Source organism: Monodelphis domestica, chromosome 7, assembly GCF_027887165.1.
Source record: "Monodelphis domestica isolate mMonDom1 chromosome 7, mMonDom1.pri, whole genome shotgun sequence".
Lineage (NCBI taxonomy): Eukaryota > Metazoa > Chordata > Mammalia > Didelphimorphia > Didelphidae > Monodelphis > Monodelphis domestica.
In genome coordinates, this window is record NC_077233.1 from 84,964,895 (window position 1) to 84,988,435 (window position 23,541).

A 23,541-nucleotide genomic window follows, 5' to 3' on the forward strand; every position below is an offset into this window, starting at 1 on the left:
AGAGTAAGTAAGTATTTATTTTTTTAATGAATTGGCGGCAAGAGTTCAATAGGCGCGGACTGGAAAGAAGCCAAAGAAAGAGAGGCGGGGCCGAGAGGAGGCTGGGCAGGAGTGGGTCCAAAAGACACCCCGGCAGGAGGAGCGGGGCGGGGCAGAGCGGGCGAGGCGGGGTCCTGCTCAGGGGCGTTTCCCCTCCGGTTGCAGGGGGTGCTGTGAGGGTGGAGGCAGAGGCGGGTTTCGAGGCGGGGAAGGGGTGGCCCCTCCCTTCAGCCGGCAGGGCGCTCATCCCGGCTGCAGCGCGGGTCCCAGCGCGTGGTGCGGGCGGAGTGGACCGACCGCGCCGCCGGACACCCGGCTCTAGGCCGGAGGAGACAAGGAGGCCATGCCCCCAGGGGTGCCTGCTCCGGTAAGACCGGCCCTTGCCAGCCCAAAGCCGGAGGCGGGGCAGGAGACCCAGGAGGGAGGCGGAGCTCTCAGGGAGGGCCTGTGGCCTGCTGGAGGCACTGCTTCCGGCCTCGGGGCCCGACCCAGGACCTGGGAGAAGCTGTAGAGGCGTCACCTCCGTCTTACCGAGACAGAAACCCAGGCGTCTCCCACCAACCCAAGCAGATACGAGATTTGGACCTGGTCCCACGCGGTGCCCTGAGGCTCTAGCGAGGGACGACAGACTCTAGGGCCGGGCCTGTAAGGGAGGTGGGGAGTGCAGCAGCCGTTCGGGAGGGGGTGCAAAGGGGTTTGGGGGGAGGATTTCCTCCGCGCCCCTCGGGCCGGGCCGGGTCAAGCGGTCACGTGGGGAGGAAGTGCTTGGTCGTGACCACGTGAAACAAAACTAAATATTCCGTGACCTGGATCCCTTTTCAGCCTTGGACCTTAGGGCCAGGAGGAGAACCGTGCCTTAGAGCCCTAGCCCACCTTTTTTAAAATTTTGGTATTATCAGTAATGTTTTATTTTTATTTTTTTTACTAATTACATATAAAAGCTATTTGGGGCTTTCTCTTTTTTTAAATATTTAAAGTTTCGCATACTCTCTCATTCTGGCCCACCTCATTTAACCTGTTGAGAAATCTACAACCCACAGGCTGCAGATGTGAAGAGTGAGCAATTATTAAGTGCCAGCTCTGTGCAAGGGGGACACAGGGAGTGACATTTCAAAAGGGGCTGCATGTGCAGGGAACATCCAGTAGGCCAGTTTGGGTGTAAACTGGTCGAGGTGGGGAAGCTGGATTATTCCATGCTCATCCCATCCTCACTTTCTGCAGTCATCGGGCTGCCTTTGAAACAAGCCTGGGTGTATGGTTTCAGAAAGGCCAAAGCAGACTGCCCACAGGAAGGTCGGGGTCACTGAAAGTATAGGAAAAGGAGCTTGTGAACCAACATCCTTGGGCAGTGGGAGGCCCTTAGATGGGTAGCCCACACATTGTCCAAGCATTCCCTATGAGGTTAAGGAGCTTCCCAGCTGCTTCAGATTAGGGTGATTGGTGCCTTATCAGTCTGGGAGTTCTGGCATCAGGGATACTCAGCCATGCCCCTAGGCAGCTTCCTCCAGTCCCCACAAAGGCTCCACCTAGAGAATCCACCTCTTCAGGAAGCCTACCTGGACACTGCTGCCTACATTGGTCGATCTCTGCCTATTTCCTCTCTTGTCTGCTTCCTTCATAAACTGCCTTTCAAATAGATGAACTGTTGGCTTTTTTAAGTGCCAGGCAGTCTACTAAGCACTGGAGTACAAAGACAAAACAGACCCTCCCCTCAAGGAACTTCTGTTCTAATGGAGGAAAAAACATGCATAAATACCTATATATCCAAGATAAAAAATAGATCCCAATGCTTAGAAATTTAGAGAAGACATTCACAGCTGGTATTTGGGAGAAAGGGCACAAAAGGAGAAAAAAGGCATACTGGTGGCTACTTAAGATAAATCGAATAGACCCAGGGATTTCAAAAGGTAGAAGTGAGTAAGGAGAGCATCCCAAGCAAGGGGACAGCCAATGAAATGGCATGGAGGTGGGACATAAAATTTCCTGTATGAAGACCATCAAGTAGATCAGGACCTCAAAGGGCCTAGAGAGGAGTAATGTGTAATAAAAGTAAAATGATAGGAAGAGGACATGTTTTACATGCCAAACAATATAATATTTCATCCTACAAGGTAATAGGAAGCCACTGGAATTTTTTAAGCAATAGGTTTAAACATAAGAGGAATAAGATAACTCAACATTGCTCACAAGGATTGTGGATTATGAATTTTTCGTGTAAATACCACTGATACCCTGAAAAATTAATTCATTATATATACAGGAAATAGATTTACTATTAGAGCAAAACCACATTTTAGGCTTTAATGAATCATGATTTGAGTTTTAGTAGAAGCAGGCCAGCTCAGTTGTTTGCCTTGGACCTTTGGAAAGTACTCAGATCTTTTACAAAGACCTTTTCTCACACCTTAAAAGAGCATAAAATGACTCCCACAGCTTTTGTACTTGGAAATTATTAATCCACTTTATAACTCCCTGTGTAAGGATTAAATTTTGGGGGAACTGAGGCAGGTAGAAATTAGTTTCTCTATGCAAGGAGTATTATATTTTTAGAGTTTTATTAAAGGTTAAGGATTAAAGAAAATACAGAATAAGAAAGCAAATGTCTAGGCCCAGAGAGGCCAAGACAACCTCACTTACATCATGAAAGAGACGCGTCTGCTGGGAAGCAGAAGTAAGAAAGAGACCCAATAGCCTTTACAGCCAGGTTAAATAGAAATTCTTGACCTCACCCAGGTGGAAATCTCTGAGATTAGAGGGCATTCTGGGAGCTAGCAAGGACTCCTGGGGTTTGGAGTCCAGAATTCAAGTCTCCATTTTTATACCTGGATTCTATTCATTAGAATGACAGTGGCACCATTTTTCATACTGAATTTGTTCAGATTTAATTATTCCCTTTCCAAAATATTTACATTTGTATCAATTTTTCTTGCTGTGTGGGTCAGTTTTTCAGAATATTTGAATTATGTCCAGCTCCCTAATGGACCTTCCTCTGTCTTACTGTCTCCTACACAATTTTAAATGCCTATTCTTTTTATTTGGCATTGGCATATTAGAAAGATTTAATTGATAGTGCATGAGGGAAGGGGACCATTCTGTTCATCTGACTTACCACAGAAAACTTGATGGCTAATTAGATATTCAAGGAGTGAGAAGTAAAAAAACAGGGATGGAAAACATTTCAGCTTTAGATTTCCTGGAAGAATAGTAGGGATTATGCCAGAAATATTATGAGGAAGAGTAAATTTAAGAGATAACAAGTTCTGTTTTGGACATGAGAGTTTTAAGATTGTATCCAAGTAGAGATCTCCAGCAAACTGATGAAGTGGAACCTGAATTCAGGAGCAAAGGAGAGTGGTATATGTAAATTGGGAAATTATCTGTATGGAAAAGATAATTGACATGCAAATTGATAACATCAGCAAAAGAATGTAGAAAGAGAAATAGCCAAGCTAAGACCTAGAATTCTCTCTTTGTTTAGGGGCCAGACTTGGATAATGATCCTGCAAAGAAGAGTGAGTAGTGTAACAATTAAAATTAGTTTCTCTGCTAAAAGTATTATATTTTTATGAGGTTTATTAAAGATTAAGAAATAAAGAAAATACAAAATAAGAAAGCATGTGTCTTGGAGGGCTGAAAAGCCCATTCAATTTCACTTACTACATCTTGAGAAACTGTGTGCTTAGAAGCAGAAGCAAGGAGGGGCCCAAAGTAGGTGGAGAGTCAGTTTAAATACAAACTGTGTTCTCACACTCAGGTGAGGACTCAGGGTGATATTATAGGGAATTCTGGGAACTACCAAGGACTTCTGGGAATTGAAGTCTGGGGTTCAAATTTCCATTTTACATACTCCCATTTGATCCTTTGGGAAGAGTTTCCCCAAAAGGATCATGAAAACATAATCAACTTAAAGATTACAATAATTTGAGGATGAGGAAAAAAGAACAAAACCAATAATTGCTAGATGCATTGACAAAAAATAAAATAAACAGTTAGGGGGAAGTCCCCTTTGGCATGAAAGTATATATACAAATAAATGTTCAATCAACCACACCCAAAGTTCATTCTTGATCTTCTCATGTAGCTTGTGGTCTGGAGGCATCTTCATGGTATCTTCTCCAAACAGTTCAGTTTCTAGATTCGGAGAGGTATCATGTTTCTTAACCTAAAATTCTTCTCAAAAGGAATTTAAATTTTGCAATTTAAAATATTTTTACGTTCCCCCTGTGAAGAGGGTGATTGAAAAAACACAGGGATCATTTAGGGATGCATGGCTGAGTTATGAGGTATATGAATCAATTGGCAAGAGAAATTAAAAAGACATCAGAAAAATCCAAATAAAAAAAGATAATTTCTGGATGAAAATATAGACTATCAAAGTCTTATGTGTAAAAATTCTAAGTAAAGGAAAAATAAATCTATAACAGGTCCTTGAACCAGGGCCAAATTCAAATGATTTAAGCAATGATGCGTTTACCCAGTCAGTAGCCAGGACTACAGAAAGTTTGCCACGCTATGAAAGACAGAAAAGGGACTAGATTATAGGAGCCAAGTTTGGGATACTCGTCTGCAAGTATTTTCACAAAGAGTGTGGATACAAGGAAGGCCTACGTCTTAATGTATGTTAAGCATCACAACATTGAGTTTTCACACTAGGTTCAAGTCCTTTGTATTGGCTTAGAAGTGCATCAATCCTTCCTGGATTAGTTTCTTTGGCCCTGTTGTAATACCTCTTTTGTATATCTTGTCCTGGAATCAGACAGAATCATTGAGCAAAGTCCAGTGGCATTATTTTTATAGTCTCAAGCTTTTGGGACATTCATTGACATTATAGCAAATGTATTTTAAACTTATATTACTGCAAAGTCAAAAAAATTAAAGAGAATTCTTAATACTGGTGACATGTGCTTCAGATATAAAAAGGAGAGGGAAAACAACTGAAATAGTATTTTGCACATGCAAGAAAAATATAATAAAAGTTTTAAAATTCAAAAATATAGCGTATAATTATTGACACACTGTGTCAGCTAAGAAAATATAGAATACAAGGCTTTCTCACCAAAAATGAGATCCATTTCCTCTTCATATCTGGCCATGATCCACTGTGAGTACAAGCAAATGAATTTCACAAAGTAACAGTTTTTTAAAATAAAGAACAATAGTACAAATATGTATGTATCAATATCCCCCAAATTCTTAATGGTCCAGTTAATTACAATAACAAACCACTATCATTTTTTTATATGAGTCAGCTGTATGGCATTTTTAAAAGCCTATGAACTGATGGATATTTATCACAATTTTTACAAACTTAGCAAATCTTTCAACCTTGGTAAACATATGTAAAAAAAGTAAAACTTATTTTGGGTCTAAAACATCATCAAGAAATCTAGGTATCATTCTGGTGGAAGTATAGTAGTGACCTGAAGAATTATAAATGAGAGATGCTCCCTTTTGGGAGGGGGGGAGAGATTTGTAGGGGTACAATGCCCTGGGATTAACTTCCCAGCTTCCATTCATATTTTTATAAATGCGGGAGTTGGAATTATAATTGTATTTCGCTTCAGCTACTAAAATGGGCCTTACCTCATGTTAGGGGCAGGCAAATTGTCCAGAGATTGTTAAGAAAAATTCTTAAAATCGTGTCTAAAAAACCCTTAAAATCAATTTGAGATATTTAGCTCATTAAATTTTCCAAAGGTTGTTATAGCAATTTTCTGATGGAGTCCATCCATCCTCTATGTGACAATTTACAAAGTCAAAAATAGAAAAGCTGTTTTTATATGGGTCTACTCAGTAATGTTTGTTCAGTATAGTTATAGGGAAAAAGCAACAGAATTTAACAGTAGTTAAACCCCAGTACATTAAACTGATTCAGTATAACAGAATAGTATTGAATTCAGTCTATGAACTTAAAATCACAAAGTTAAACCTTAAACAAAGCAATCTGCATTATTTTTATAAAACATGGAGTCTGAAATGCCTTAAAAACATAACCTCCAGTCTCTTTAAAGTCCTTTGGTTTTTTATCCATTTAGATGCCTATTGTCAGAAGGCAGAAGATTGGTACAGGCTAGGCAATGAGGGTTAAATGACCTTCCCAGGGCCACATTTCCAGGAAATGTTTGAGGCCAGATTTTAACCCAGGACTTCCCGTCTCTAGGCCTGGCTCTCAATCCACGGAGCCCTGATTTGCCCCCCATAGTGAGGGTGGGTTTTTGGAATCTCAAATTTGGCTAAAGAGTTGCAGGGAGCTGAATTTTTCCCCTGACTCCCAGGTGAGCTAAGTGAAAGAATCAATACAGTCAAAAGATATCCTTTTAAAGTAGTCATGCTTATAAGTTCAAAAGTCTCTTTCTCCCCCTCTGTTATCCCCTGCCCCTTGCAACGTGGAAGCTAATTGTAGCCTAAGGAAAATCATCCATGTTTTTTATCAGCTGGTAGAAGTGAGTCCTGGTCCTGGGGCAATGAGCGATCTGCTCCGAGGCTAGAATTTGCTGGGGCCAGGTGAGCGGGTCGTGATCAGGTGATTGAGATCTGGATCAGACAGGTCCAGATTGCAGGAGTGCAGAAGCAGGCAACAGGAGCCAGGCCAGAAGGGCTGGGATCAGGTGAGCGATATTGAATCAAGAAAGTCTGAAGCGGATGGCTGCAGGCAGGAGATCTTGAGACGTTTCTGAAAAGCCTTGGAGAAACATGGCTTTAAAATCACTATCTAGGCTATCTTTTTTCTTTTTTAATTGAGAGTTTTCTCATTCCTTCGTGGTCGCCATATCTGTAACAATTAAAATTAGTTTCTCTGCTAAAACTATTATATTTTTATGAGGTTTATTAAAGACTAAGAAATAAAGAAGGGGATAGCTGGGTAGCTCAGTGAAATGAGATCCAGGCCTAGAGACAGGAGGTCCTAGGTTCAAATCTGGCCTCAGACACTTCCCAGTTGTGTGACCCTGGGCAAGTCACTTGACCCCCATTGCCTAGCCCTTACCACTCTTCTGCCTTGGAGCCAATACACAGTATTGACTCCAAGATGGAAGGTAAGGGTTATTAAAAAAAAAAGAAATAAAGAAAATACAAAATAAGAAAGCATGTGTCTTGGAGGGCTGAAAAGCCCATTCAATTTCACTTACTACATTTTGAGAGATGCGTGTGCTTAGAAGCAGAAGCAGGGAAAGGTCCAAAGTAGGCGGAGAGTCAGTTTAAATACAAATTGTGTTCTTGTACTCAGGTGAGGACTCAGGGTGATATTATAGGGAATTCTGGGAACTACCAAGGACTTCTGGGAATTGAAGTCTGGGGTTCAAATCTCCATTTTACAGTAGTTAGACAAATTGGAGAATACCTAGAAGGGCACAATCTCAGTGCAACTCCCCAGAGAGAGTACCCAGGAGGAGAGAGGGTTGTCTTCAGTGTCAGTGTTCTAACATGGAAAATGGGCCAAGAAGGATGGGGGCTGAGGAAAGATGGAACAATTAAAGAGAACAGGATCAGTCAAGTCATAAGGTTGAGAAATGAGTAGAAATTAAAGGAGTAAAGGCAGTGAATACAGATAGCTTCTTCACAGAGTTTGGTTGAAAAAAGATAGAACTAGAAGACTAGTTTGAGGATGTGATAAAGTCAAGTGAAGGTTCTTTTTTAAACTTGAATGAGATTTAAACATTTATAGGCAGCTGGGGAGGAACCAGGAAATAAGAGACCAAAACTAAGAAAGAATGAGAATGGTTAAAGGAATATACTTCCAAAGAACACGAGGTAGTTGCAGTGTTGGCTTGGCACCTCTTCTAAGACTAGAACAAAGGAGGAGATAATGGGTATGATAGAGATTTTAGAATGTAAAATGAGGTTGGGATAAATGGTCTCAATGTTTTTTTTTTTTAAGGCATAAGCCAGCATCTTATGTTGAGGTGGCCTGCTGTCAATGTGTTGGCAGGAGACCTGATGGCAAGAGGATTAGTGTCTGGCTGCTGGGCCTGGGTTGGGCTTGATGGAAAGGAACAGGATGAGATGTCAGAGTATTTTTAAATTTGGGACCCAAAAGGAATTTAAAGATTGTATGGTACAACTGCCTCATTTTATAGAAGAGGAAACAGGTATGAAGACATGAGGTGACTTCCCGAGGCTCTCAAGCTATACCTAGAAACTTTCTCTCCATTGGATAATAGGTATTAGATTGTTTCACAATGTAAATCACTTTATTTCATCTGCCACCAGCATTATTATAGCATTTGGGAAAAGTCCTGTTATTTTGGAAGATGTAGTTATACCCAACCCTTCTTGTGGGCTGCAGTTAAAGTCACCTTTTACATGACAAAAATGCATCTTGTAGGAATCTGTTTTTTATTTGTTTTATATTAATATTAAGTTTTTAATAAATGAATGCTTTTTCATTTTTTTCCTGTTGGTTTTGCTACGCTACTTTTTTTCTCCTTTTTATTTGTTACAAGGGATGGTTCACTGAATTGGGGAAAGAAGGGCTATATTCATAAATGAAAGCAACAGAAAAAAAGACAAAAAGAAAATAAAAAATATTAAAATGAAATTTAAGAAAGGAAAAGGTGGTAGTTTTTTTTTTTTAATTAGTGGTAAATGTGTTTCATTCTTATGGTTCCAGGTGCCTATGACATTTGATGATGTGACTTTGTATTTCACGGAACAAGAATGGAGGACCTTGGAGGAGTGGCAGAAAGAGCTTTACAAGGATGTAGTGAAGAATAATTTTGAGACTTTGGTTTCATTGGGTAAGATGTTTTCATGAGGAATTTTGGGGTTGTTTTGTTTGTAATTCAAAGATATTTTTCCCAATTTCCCAAATAACAATTTTCAACATGTTTCCCCAAATTATAAGATCCAAAATACCTCCCTTCCTCCATTCCCTCCCCCATCTTGGAGACGATAAACAATTTTATCTGGGCCATACATGTATTATCATACAAAACACACTTCCATATTGGTCACTGTCGGAAGAGTACACTCATACAAAATCAAAATGTGATCTAACTTGACTACTTGGAACTTTATGCATGGATAGATAGATAGTTCTTCAGTTTAAGTGGTTATTTAATTCAGTTCAGTTTATTACATTTATCAAGGTAGTAGATACTAGGAATACAAAGACAAAAATAGAACTGTAACATACAACAACAGCCATGGAAATGTTTTTTTAAACCCTTATCTTGTGCCCTTAGAATTGATACAAAGAATTAGTTCCAAGGCAGAAAAGTGGTAAGGGCTAGGCAACTGGGGTTAAGTGACTTGCCTACGGTCACATAACTAGGACATGTCTGAGGCCATATTTGAACCCAGGGTCCTCTGCCTCCAGACTGGCTCTCTATCTACCGAGCTACCTCGCTGCCATAGCTGCCATCAATAATGAATAAGAAATAGAGATGTTGGTTACTGCGCATGCTTAGGCTGCCATGCTGGTCTAACTTGTTACCATGCCACCTCCAACCTATCAAGTGAATACCCCTCCCCCCAGCATTTTTCTATGTTTTTGGTGTCTTTCGCTTGGCTAATGTCACCCTCAAAAGTAGAATCAGGCCAGTCTTAATTACCTCATTTCTTTCACTTGGAGTCATCATCTTCATTTCAGTTCTATAAATATTTCATGAATACCCAAAAGAACAAATGACAACTTAAGTTTTTCATCCTGAAGTGCATCATCTCATTCTTTCCTTTTAACAGTTTTATATCTGAATTTTGCATAGGCCTCCTACTTTATCATGTGTGGGAAAATTAACCTTACATGGCTGACAACCACACTCCTACTGGGTTAAGAGTGCTATATTAGATTTTGTGGTAAATCCATGGAAATTTATTATGTAAATAAATGTATGTATGTCTATATGTATATAGATTTATTGTGTTGGGGCCTGGGGGGAGGGAACAAGACTTTAATCCAGGTCTTTTTGCTTCCCCAAAGCCAACTCTGTCAGAAATCAAGAGGTATCAAATGCATTGCCACTGGGGAACCAGATTAAAATGTAAATGGGAGGCAGGCAAGTTTCTCAGTGGATAGAGTACCAGACCTGGAGACCTGAGGTCCTAGATTCTCAAATCTGTCCTCAGATACTTCTTCCTAGCTGTGCAACACTGGGCAAGTCACTTAACCTTCACTGCCTAGCCTTTACCACTCTTCTGCCTTCAAACTCATACTTAGTGTTGATCCTAAAAGGTAAAAGATAAGGATTTTTTTTAAGTAAATGGAAAATGTTTAACAAAATAAAAATACAATGCAACATAAATAATGCTAATTTGTGGTTTTCTAAGTCAATATTCTGCAAGCTAAGATCCATTTCTGTTTGAGTTTCAACATCTCTGCTCTAGGCCACTCTGCTTTTCTTACATAGCAGTTTAAAAAATAGAACCACCTAACTCTCCTGGAACTGTTAGTCTCTGAAGAGACCTAAAACATCAGCAAACTACATAGCATACATAGTAAAGGAGCTGAGATTTTGTGAGGATGGAGAATGTATGGCTTGCGAATTTTCCAAACATCTATGATTTAGCAGATAAAACTTTAGAGAATTGCCCAGGTTCCTACAGCTGGTGTCACTTACATCTCCTCCTTTTTACCTTCTGGTACCTGAACTTGCAGTCTGGGAGAGGTTCGTGAAGCTGGGACATTTAGTTTGCCCAGACAGTGTCACAGACAGGTTCTGACCTTGGAATTCCCTAAACCCTGTTCAGCACTGCCCATCTGTCGCACTTTCTTCTAAATTACAATACAAGACACAAATTCCACAGTGCAAGAGTTGCCATGAGGTAAAGCAAATGCTATCAGTTGTAAGTGCTACAATATCCAGAAGGAGAGAAAACCACTGTGGGATGAAATAGGTTGGAAATGCCTCTTAGAACAATCAAGGGATTTAAAAATAAAAAGGTTTGCTTACCCAAGTGTCCAAAAAGAATGTGAAATGAGTAGTGGCTGATGGTTTTAGGCTTTGACCCTCCTGGAAACAGTTGGAACAGTGGTTCGATCATAAGCTAGGTTTGAAGGAATGAAAATGAAAACTTGGACCACAGCCCACTCTGCCCACCAGCCTGCTCCTGTGCAGCACCACCCTGCTGCATTTGCAACTTAAGCAAGGGTGGCTATGTGGGACTTGAAGACAATTGGTTGTAGTGTAAACCCACAGTTTAATATTCAAAGCCTTTTACAAATTGGCCCTTCTAGCCTTCTTGTGCTTTACCTGACCTTATGTACTTTGTGGTCCACTGATAGGCTTCCTGGTTCTCCCTTGAACAAGACACTCCATCCCCTGACTCTGGGCATTTTTACTACCTATCCCCCATGCCAGGAGAGCTTCTTTCCTCATCTTTGCCTCTTGGCTTTCTACCAAGTCTCAGCTAAAAATCCTACCTTTTAAGAGAAACCTTTCTTGACCTCCTTTCATGTTAGTGCCTTCCCTCAGTTGATTCTTTCTAACTTACCCCGTGTATATTTTGTTTGTGCAAAGTTGTTTGGATGTTGTCTTCCTGTGTTAGACAGGGAGCTCCTTGAGGGCAGGGTATGGCTTTTGCCTTTCTTTATGTCATCAGTGCCTAGCACACAGTAGGAATTTTTTTATCGACTGACTGACAAAGGCAGGAGCTTGGGTAAGTTGACCTTCATTACAAGTCACATTTCCTGTATTTAATATGACCACAAGCAAGTATTTTCATCCCTTTGCATTCAGTTTCTTTATGATGTTTAAAATGGATATAATAACATTTGATGTAGTCACCTCATGTTTTGTGTAGACTTTAAAGCACTGTATCACTGTAACTTGTTGATGTGGGGTAACCTTAAGTAGGATAGGCAGTCCATCTACTTGAGCCAGGAAACATCACCAAGAACACTAAGGAATATTTCACCTAGAACCATTTGTTTACAAGGCAGACATTCAAAGATTGATTTTATGGCCATCTGACACATCTTGAGTAACCTCAAATGGCTATCTAGGAACTCCCAGAACAAAAATAATAATTTAATCACTACATACAATGCTGTACATTTAAGAGATATAAAGAAATTAACTCATGAACAGCTTAAAGTCAGATGGGCTGGGCATCACTCTAGGAACCCAGTCTTAGGATATGAATGGTCATGTTCTGTTTTGTAACACCTGAAAGTTTCTGTTTTTTATGTGTTCCCAAAACTTGTTCTTCTAGTGACCTAAAGAAAAATCAACTTAATTGCTATTTTGTAACCTTCATCCAGGCTATGCCATTCCCAAACCAGACTTGATAACCCAGATTGAACAAGGGGAAGAGCCATTCATCAGAGATCAGGGACCTTTGAAGACACTAAAACTGGCCATTGGTTCCAGTGCTGATGGGCCTCTTGACTTGAAGAACACACAGGGGCAGCTGTTTTCTGGTGAGTGAGAAAAGGTGAAAGGGGTGAAACTGAGGATATGTTCTGTAAGACTCTATGGCTTACAAGACTCATCCACAGGGTCGGCCAGTCCTGTGACATCCTGTTTGGGGTAACGAAAAATGAAGAGTAACAAAAGAAGAGATGGACACTATATGAAAAGAGAGAAATAGTGCCAATTTTATTTGCTTCACACAGAACTTTTATAGGCAAAGACTACTTAGACAAAAAACCTACAGGAATGTACAACTCTACATTCCAGAAACCCTAATCTTGATCAAGGGATAGGCAGGTGTTCGAAGGTCAGCCTACATTCTTCCGTTAATGCAAATACAAACAAAGGGGAAGGGGACAGACGAGGGGATAGGCGCCCACCTAGTCGCAATTAGCCCTTCATAAATTTTATCCCGCAGCCTTCTTGTTTACATTCCATCCTTGGTCCCAAGATGGGCGAAGGTGTCAATCCTTATCTTTGTCTGAAGCAAAGACAAGCAAGTCCACAACTTTATCTTAAGCAAATACAAATAAAGAAAAGAGGAGGTATTCCTCGACTACAATTCCCCCTATTTGTTTTGCAAAAGACTTCTGTGGAGAGCCAAGATGCGGCCAATTTTGCCCAAGCTAGACAAAAGGAGTTGGAACAGACAGGGAAGAAGGACCGCTAAGATAACTATGAACAATATGAAGGTTAATATGGTTATACTCATTTGAATCCAATTGTATAACCAATCAGCGATATGTTCGGGGCGAAGGTCCTCAGCTAAAGAGTTATCCATCTCATCAATGATATGGTTCACTTGTTGGATGTCCTCTGAGATGTTACTCTTTAACCAAAGACCTTGTAGATCATTTCTAATTTTTTTTTTGAATGCATCAGACGTGTTAGCTTTAACAGGAAGAAGGCAAAAGGCTGAATAGCGATAATCACACCTTAATTTACCCTTGATAGCTAAAATTTCTACTTGATTGGTAAATAACAATACATCTTTAGATATTTGTTGTAAAGCATAAAAAACCCTTATATTAATATCCTGCTGCAAGTGTAAAACCTGGGTTACATTCTGTGCTAGCCCATGTAAATATTCTGCATCATGTTCCAGGGTCCTTACATTAGCTACACTTTGTGCTAGTGAAACACTACTGACAGTTGTGGCTGTTATAGCGGCTATAAGAGCTACAATTCCTAAAACTAAGCAAGAAATACATCTTCTCTTCCTAGGGCTAATTAATTGAGACAATTTTTCCATTGCTCTATCTGCTGGTGAGTGATACCACCCCCCTGAGTGTTTACCTTGAATGCCTAATGTAACACTTCTAGTTACTGGATTTTGGACTTTTCCATTATAAGTAACATTAACATAATGAGACATATTTACTTTATCCAATGCCAGGGCTATCTTTCCATAATCAGTCAAAATCTGTGTGAAATTAGCAAAATGTAACCAATTAGCTCTGGGGGCATCACCCACAAAGGTGAGCTGTATCCAAAAAACAATCATGAAATTTATAAGAATCCAATTTCTTTCCAATACACCCTGTGTTGTTATACCAGTACACCCAAATCATATTTTTCCAATGAATACATGATGCCCTTTTAAATCTACATGACAGCAAGGGCAGAAACATATTAACAGTGTCTCTTTGTTCATATCCCATCACATATGGACAAATAGGTCTTTCTTGTCCCCAAATACTATCACAAGATTCCCCTAGCCAACCTAGATATTGCAGTTGGCCATAATCTTCATATTTTTCCCTTTTATCTACATGATAAGGTCCTATCCAGAAAGAGTCTGACAGGTCAGGATGACCATAATAATGCACCTGCAGAGATCTGAGGGGCAGGCATGCAGGATGGTCTCTTGTGAGGCACACTGGGGGTGCCTCAACTAGTCCAATCCAATTGAAAGGCACAAACACAATTGTTGGCCTGATTGTTGTCCTTAGCTTGTCTCTCAAAATGGTAAATGCCAGGAATATCAGTTAGTTTTTGTATATAAGATGACTTCTGGTAAAGCGTGTCCCATGCTGACATATTCTACCCAAGATGGTTATTCCCCAAAGACCATCTCTTTACTCCAGTAGCTGCACTTAAAGTCTGGAATAGAAGCAGAAGAGTCAGTATCTTATGGAGACTTTGTCGAGTCTCCTCGTGAGGCTTCCTGCGTCCTCTCTTTGTCCTTCTCTTTATGGTCAATTTCTCAAACTCAGCGGGGAGGGAGCCATACTCTGTCTTTACCTGTGAAGACACAAACAGAACCTCGGCCTTGCAGGACCACTGGGTGGTCCTTGCCTCTTGCCAAAAGTTTGATTATCATCTTTCCACATGCCAAGTTTTTGTTCTTGGGCAGGGAGCACAGGAGTGGTGCCTGAATTTCATTCATAAGAAAATGCAGAGAAAAAATTTTCAGCTCTGGGTATATTATTGGAAGTAAAGATCAAATTATTTATAGTATGTACAGCTATTGTCAATCATCGCTGTGGGGTGCTGTCTCCCCCTTTTTGTTTTAAAAGAAATGTTTTTTAAGATCTGATTGCTGTGCTCCACAATAGTTTGTCCTTGTGGATTGTGTGGGATACCTGTGAGGTGAATAGCCCAAGTGTGGCAAAAAAGAAAAAATTGTTTGGAAGTATAAGCAGGTCCATTATCTGTTTTAAATGTTCTGGGGGGACCAGTCATTTAACACAATTAGGACACTTTTTAACAATACTTTTGGCTTGATCTTTAGTGAGTTGGAACATTTGGCATAAAGCATTACTATTTTGGTGAAATCTATGATGTGATTCCTCAGCTAATTGTATATCAGTTAGATAACATTGAGCAATCAAAGCTTGATCTATGATATCATTTCCTTTAAAAATAGGTCCAGGCAGATTTGTATGACTGCGTACATGCATGACATATACTGGATGTATCCTTTGTCATATGACAGTTTGTAATTTACATTTGTACATTGCTTTGAGTAGATCTGATAACAGCTTTTTCTATACCCTGCAAGAACTGAAAAACATATTTAGAGTCCATTATAAGGTTGAAAGGCTCCTGAAGTAACCAAAAAACTAGTAAAATAGCTGTTAATTCATTTTGTTGGGTAGAAGAATAAGGAGTGGTAAAAATGACAGGTGAACTACCTTCCTTGTATACTCCTGTCTTGTAATTAGCATTTGCATCAACACAAACATTAGGTCCTGATACCGGACAATCTCTTAGAATATTAGGAAAAACAATAGGATGTTGTGACAAAAAAGAAAATAAGCCTTGTGGAGTGTAGGTGGTAATAGCAATGGGGTACACTAACAGTAAAGACTAAATATTTCTGTAGTATATCTTTAGCAATGGGTACCTGGACTTCATGAGGATACTATCCTAAACCTGAGACCACGTTTTATGCCTTTCCATATTAATTGAGCCATAAGACAGTCATAATTCTGTAAAGCCTTTCCCATTTTGCTTTTTAGATGTAACCATTCAATGACTCTTTGTTTCTCAGTTAAGGCACCTGTTGGTAACATTAAAGTTGCAAAAATAGTCACTTTCACAGCTAATTGAGGCTGATAATGGTTATCTTCTACTATCTCTAAAGCAAGAGAGGCCTCAGGTGTCAAAGTTCCAGGGGAATTCAAGTCAGAGCTCCCTTCCAATATTTTGAATAAAGGTTGTAATTCAGTTGTAGTAAGAAATGAATATTGCCTGACACAATTGATATCACCTAACAATTTCTGATAATCATTAAAAGCAGTCCTTTCTTAATTGTATTTTTGAGGCATAACAGATGTTGCCTATAACTGAGCCCCTGAATAGAGTACGGGACTTGTTTTGTGAATCTTTTCTTGAGTAATAGCTAAATGGTATTTTTGCAAGGTAATTTCCAATTGACTATAGATAGCACTTGCTTATTTGAGATTCATCTTCAGCTACGATAAGAATATCATCCATATAATGGACGATGTACAGAGCAGGAAAGTGTAGTCTTACAGAATGATGGGCTGAAGCTACATCTTGTTGGCTGAATAATCTTATCATTCTGGACATGGAATGTTTGCACTAAAATTCACAGCTTCAAACAAGCTACTTGGTCAGACCAGGCCTGGCAAAGTTTGTTTGTTTGAGTGTCTTAAAACCTCTGAATCTACAATTAAAATACACTTATCTTAAGTTCTATCACACAGAGGTTGTTAACTCTTTGAGATCCCTATTGCAGTTCATAAGTATTAGTGTGGAACTTCTTTCTCCTTCCTGTGTGCAAGGAAGGGGTTAATAGCTTCTGAGCAATTGATCCTAAGGCTCCTTGGCTCAATTTAGATTTATTACTTAACAGCCTTGTCCCATCCTTCTTTAACAAGTGAGCTTACTATAATATTGAATTTATCAAACCTCTTTCATAATAATTTACTCTCAGTGGATTTTAGTTTAAACTCCACAACTCCCAAATAACTTTGATTAAGTCCTTTAGCAATGTTTCAGTGTGTAACCAAACTGAAGTACAAAGCATTTACATGCACTCCTCAAAACCTGTCTAAAGTAGAATAAAATCTACAGTTTAGTTTTTGTTTAGCCTAAAATATTGCTATATTCCTGATTAAATTCCATCAACATTATTACAATTATATCTAATTCATACTAGAATTTAAGAATATCAGTTAGTATCTCTATTCATTACTCTTATTGCAGTGGAGCACTTCATAAAACGAATCCAGACACCTCCAAATTCAATTATAAACTTATATAGAAAGGTTATAAGATATAAAGTTATTTCCTTTCACATAAAGATTCTTATTTGACAATCAAACATAGTTTGATCACAAACATAGTTATGTGAGGTCAGAGATCCTGAGGTTTGTCCTCAGAGGCTGGTTACTTTCACAGTTACTTAATCACATCCCTAGGTAGCTATATGTTACCTGGCATTTCAGCCGGACCTCTTTGATATTCCTGAAGTTCCTTTTATTACCTGACCTTCCTAATTCTTATCCTTCAGCTAATTAGAGTCTTTTTTTTTTTTTCAGCCTGCAAAAACTGTTTGACCTCCTGAGGGGGAGGGGGCTGGGTCTGTTTCCTAAAAAAAAAACTTAGGAAGGGATAAATCTCCCTTATCTACTTCAATTAATTATTTTCTCTTATTGGGACTACTTCATTATTTCTTCTGGCTTCCCCTCTTTACCATTATTGTAAGTAGAGGAAAGGCAATATATGGAATTGTATTCAATCTTCATGACAAGCCCTCTTGATTTCAGGGCTGGTTAAATTTGTCTTGTTAAGGACATACAGTTTGTATATCATATACCCTTAACCTATTTAGGTGGAAAACTTAATTCTCTTCATAATACAAATGCATACATATTCTGTATTCACTCAGCATCACTAATTTCCAGCATTTGGTATCTGAATACATACATGTTCATCTCTAGATTACCAATTCCTTCCTATGCATTTTTCACATTTAAAAACAATTCATATAACCTTGATCAAAAACATCATTTAGAAATTCTCTCTTGCAAAATACCAAATTCTTAATACTGGTATTATAAAATTCCATGAACAGATTACTTAAACTTCTTGTGTGTCATATGATTTCTTGTTACTATTCCTGACAGCACATGCATTAAAATAAATCTGATTTGAAAAAATCCCAAATTTAATTTCTAGAATAAGTTCTTCTCAACAACATGATGACTTTTACATATATAAAGTAGCCAGTGCAATTTTTTGTCCTTATAGAATAAAATATTCCCTCTCTGTGTCAGTCTGGCTATCAGCCACATTTAGACAATTCTCAAATTCACTGAAACCATTATGCATAGCAATATTTAATAAAACAAACTTCTAACCAGGAGTTTTGTTGTGCTCAATAAAATCTGAGTAATATTTCACATTTAACTGACAAATAGTTGCACGAAATTAAATTTAGATCATATCAAAATCATTAACAATACTCCCAAATTGCATACATCAAACCATAGGATTAATCTTAAGTGAAAAATAGCCTCTAATTGTGGAGTAAAAATCTCCCTTTTTCTGCTCTGAATTTTTCTCTTTTTCGCTCCTTTGGGGGCCCATCCAAAGGAAGAAAGAGGAAAAAATCATTGAACAGGTATTTGCTTTTGTCCTCTGCTGAGGATTTTTGACAGACAAGTTCAATCTTGCAACTATCCCATTTTAGATTCTTTCTTTTTGTGAGTGTCCAATTCAAGAATACATAGAGATGAGACTTTGACAAAGACAACAAAAAAACAGAAACACACAACATTGTGACAAGCATGCTTTGAGAAAAAAAAAATCCGTGTTTTAGGATCCATTCTAAAGAAAAAATATAATTTCCCTCTCACCCTTAGAGTATCTCATATACTCACCACCAAGGGGATCTCCGTAGCATTGAAACTGCATGACCAGCACACAGCGTCGGGGGTTCTCCAAAGAGAACCGAAGGAAGGGTTCCAAGAAAAGAAAAGAATGGGGGGAAAGGGGTCCCTAATAGGGGACAGTTTAAACTAAAAAGCGAAAGAGAGAAAAAGTTGGGGAACAGAGGAGGCCCACAAATACTGCACTCTCTCTGTTCGATTCTTCTGCCCATCCGAGCTGCAGTCTCGGGGCAAAAGCTGTTAACTCTTCGTCATCCTTTGACCAGCAAAGGAATCGGGGTTACGAATGAAAGTCCCTGTCCGGGCAGCCATTTGTAAGACTCTATGGCTTACAAGACTCATCCACAGGGTCGGCCAGTCCTGTGACATCCTGTTTGGGGTAATGAAAAATGAAGAGTAACAAAAGAAGAGATGGACACTATATGAAAAGAGAGAAATAGTGCCAATTTTATTTGCTTCACACAGAACTTTTATAGGCAAAGACTACTTAGACAAAAAACCTACAGGAATGTACAACTCTACATTCCAGAAACCCTAATCTTGATCAAGGGATAGGCAGGTGTTCGAAGGTCAGCCTACATTCTTCCGTTAATGCAAATACAAACAAAGGGGAAGGGGACAGACGAGGGGATAGGCGCCCACCTAGTCGCAATTAGCCCTTCATAAATTTTATCCCGCAGCCTTCTTGTTTACATTCCATCCTTGGTCCCAAGATGGGCGAAGGTGTCAATCCTTATCTTTGTCTGAAGCAAAGACAAGCAAGTCCACAACTTTATCTTAAGCAAATACAAATAAAGAAAAGAGGAGGTATTCCTCGACTACAATGTTCAGATCCTCCTCCTTTGGGATTTAAATGTTCCTTTTATGTTGAGCTGAGCTGGGTTTGATTTCAGGGCAGGATTGGACTTCAAGAGAGCAGGGAAGGAGATGAACTGTCCAGAGCCCCAGACCTCAAACAACTTCACTGTTATATGTGTATCAGTGTCAAGCTCTGTCCTGATTTTCTTTTTTCAGAAAACTGAAATTCCAACTCCCCTCCCCCCCAAAAACAGTCATGAGTTGAAAAGTAAATTTGTAATATGATAGAAAATGTCTTGTTTCATTTTTGGCTGTTGCCTTCCATTGACTAAGTAAACCAGGAAGTAGACCACTAAAACAGAAAACTTTGCTCCTGGGTAAGGAAGTTCCTAATTAACTCTACAAGTGAAGAAGGAAGAAACATATAGTTCTATTCAGTTGGAGAATTTCCACCAACTGCATTTAGTTGACTAAAATAAATTACCTGTAATAAAAATGGGGTCCTATGATATGACTGAGATGATTATTCCTCATGAGACAAAGAATTTAAGTATCTAGTTTCCTTTTGTTAAATTTAAATTGTTGTTGGACTCCGAAATATATTAATTAGGTGGTCGCCAGGGATTTAATTTCCAAATCCCAAAATTAATTACTAAAGAAAATGGAATTTATGGTAGTTTATTTACAATAGAAGGAAGATAAGGAATGAGAGAGAGAAAGAGAACTCTGGCTTCTTCTGATACCAGTTAGAATTTCTAAGTCCCAGATAGGGGAAGAGAGTCTCAAGAAGTTAGGCCTTACCTGGAGGCTTCATGCCTCCACAAAGACTGGGTCACTAAGCCAGCTTTTCACTCACCAATGGTAACAGTCTAAAAGAAGTCTGGGTGTTGGTCTTCCAATCACTCCTCTGAGTCAGTGCCCAAATTCTCTGAATGTATATCCATATTACCTTCAGCACCGAGTGACTGATCCTTCATTCCAAGTTCAGGGTGATTGACTGTCCTTCAGTCTTTTTTTCCCTCTATTTAAAGACTTTTTTCTCTTGTGTCACCTCCTCTTAAATTTTCACGTCTACCAATCACAGCAGGACTGCCCATTTTCTCTAGGACTGCCCATTCTTTAGTTCTCACCTTCTATGGTTAGATTTTTCTCCAGGATTGTCCATTCTTTTTAGTTCTCACCTTCTCTGGTTAGATTATATCTTTTTGGGTTATTTAAATCCTTTTTTTGTTAAGTTCACCTTTTGTAGTTACCACCTTTTTGTGATTAATTCACCTTTTGTAGTTACTTAATACCTTTTTGTAGTTAAAACCTAAAAATAGATCGTAGCTAGCAATTCTAGCTTCACTATAAAGGAAGAGCTAAGTACCTTCATTGTTACAATCAGGAGATTACAATTTTATCTTCACAATAAAGAAAGAGCTAAGTATCTTCATTATTACAATCAGGAGATAGTTAAATCCAGTCTTCACACTTTCCAGAAGGAAATTCATCCTCTGTCAGTTGCCACAGTGTTGTGCTCAAAACATTTGTTCCAGTTCAAAAACATTCTTAACAGACTGGCTCAGGAGCACAATTTATTTGTCATATTTCAGACTGTAAAGGAAGGAGAGTGCTAGAAGGCAATTCTTCCTGACCCCTTTTTGCTCACCATCTCTAGAGAAGGAACTTGGTATTATGGAGAGAGTGTGCCATACTCATGATAACCTGATTTATACTCCCACTGACCACAATTCATTAAATCTCTCTGAGGTACAATTTCCTCATCTGTGAAATGGAGATGATAATGCTTGTACCACATATAAATCATTAACTCACAGGACTGCTATACAAATCTCAGAAGGTTGTATATATAAGGCTCTGGAACCTCACCATTCTTCCAGAGTCAGAGGTTCCTGAAAACTTTCCTTGAACATTGTGGTGGAATTTTTGAGATTAACACTGTCCCTGAGCATCCCTCTCTGGCCTCCATTAAAGTTGCATGAGAGCCTGGGAAAGATGTAGTCACATATATGTATATACTCCAGCCTTCCAGAGTGTTTTAATTCATATCAATGGCCACCTTCAGGGGAGGAAATTGGGGACTCACAGTTCGGGCTTGATGTTACTAGATGTGGGATTTCAAATCCTTGACTTTCTCACATGTATTGGGAGGGAGGGAGTAGTAAATAGGGTCCTAGCAATCTGTTCTTGGTTGTGATAATGAAATGAGAAAAAGAATTTAAGAGCAAAGCAAGAGCATCTCTTGTAATGAAATCTAGATTTTTTGGACAACTTGGCATCTAACTTTGATAAAGACATAGAGAAGACATTGCTTCAAAAAATGTTAATGGCTTCCATGTCGTAGCCAGGAATATTGATGGGATTTTTGTTTTGTTTTGTTTTTAATTCCAGGGAATTCTAAATCTTCAGGTTCAAGAGAACAGGAAAACCTTCAAAATCAGAACTCATCTTGGCTCTTGCCATTCCGCTGTAGTGAGTGTAACAAGGGCTTCACCCACAAGTCTCAGTTAGCCAATCACATTAGGGTACACAGAGAGAAGAAACCCTTCTTCTGCACTGAGTGCAACAAGAACTATGGCCGGAAGGACCGACTGCTCAGGCACCAGCGCCTACACACTGGAGAGAGGCCTTTCCAGTGCCCAGAGTGTGATAAGAGCTTCCACCAGAAGGGGCATCTTCTCAGGCATCTGCCTATACACACTGGGGAAAGGCCCTTCCAGTGTCCAGAGTGTGACAAGAGCTTCCGAGTGAAAGCTGACATGAAGGCCCATCAGCGCCGGCACAGCGGGGAAAGGCCATTCTCCTGCAGTGAGTGTGGTAAGGGCTTCACCAAGCATTGCCATCTCACTGAGCACATCAGATTGCACACGGGGGAGAGGCCCTTCCAGTGCCCAGAGTGTGACAAGACCTTTCGCCTGAAAGCAGACATGAAGGGTCATCTTCGAATACATAGCAAGGCCAGATCATTCTGCTGTAGCGAGTGTGAGAAGACATTCCCCAAGCAGTCTAAGCTCACAGCTCACATTAAGGTACACACGAAGAAACAGCACTACAAGGGTTTACTGTATGGCCTGATGGATCTTGATTGGAGTTAAAACCCCTATCGTACAAGGGGTGGGTATCAAATATACACTCCAAGTAGAGTTAGAGTGGGAAAGGACTTCAGATATCATCTAGTTCAAAGTCTGCAAAATCCTTGACCAAAGGCCTTTAAACACCGGAACACCTCCAGTAACCGGAAACTTGCTACCTCATGAGGCAGGCTGTATTCCATTCTGGGATAGTTGTGGTTGTTGGGAAGTTCTTAGATTGCACTAGAATCAGGGTCCCCATACCTTCCCCCCATTTTTTACAGTTCTTTATGGAGCCAGGTAGAAGGGAAGTGCCTTGTGCATAAGGTAGTTCTTCAGCTATTCAGGAAGTTTGGCCAGTAAAGTTGGTGATCACACTAGTGATGCTGGTTTTTGTTCAAAAATAAGATACAACTAAAAATGAGCCTGGTCTTCTCATGTACCTCATAAACGGGCTCTGAAGAGGTTATCACCTCTTCAAATGTCATAATACTCCCCCATTGGCAAATCCCTTCTTAGTATTCTTAAAAACCAAAGAAATTCTGCCAGAAAGCTTGAGAGAGAACCCAGAATATAAACTAGTCTGAAAGGCTACAGAATCTCCATCCTGCCCATCTCAAACCTGAATGGAAAAGGCATGTGGGCACTTCTCAGCCTTTTAAAATGTGGTCTTGAATGAATATAGTTGCATTTGAGGCCTTGTTTGGTGAGGTTGGTTTTATTTGTTGGGGAGGGAGAGGTTTGCTTTTTTGCTATAGTTTGTTAATGCCACAATAATAAAAACATCTTAGACTATGGAGATTGGTTTGTCTGAAGAGTCAGTGAGTGCTCTGTGTTAGCTGCACAATGTCCCCTCAACTTGAGAGAAGCCCTCTATTCCACTGAGTGAGGGAACAGTGAACTTGGGAATTAGTC

At 39.6% G+C, this 23,541-nt stretch overlaps 1 protein-coding gene across 1 annotated transcript; it reads left to right on the top strand.

Moving 5' to 3' along the window:
* Positions 1 to 26: 26 nt before the first annotated feature.
* LOC103103180 (zinc finger protein 75A-like) lies at positions 27 to 23,427 on the top strand. Its single transcript, XM_007500455.3, has 5 exons — positions 27 to 406; positions 3,518 to 3,551; positions 8,648 to 8,774; positions 12,239 to 12,397; positions 21,947 to 23,427. Exons 1-5 carry the CDS (start codon positions 27 to 29, stop codon positions 22,648 to 22,650), a joined length of 1,404 nt encoding a protein of 467 aa, XP_007500517.2. The 3' UTR covers positions 22,651 to 23,427.
* Positions 23,428 to 23,541: the final 114 nt, after the last annotated feature.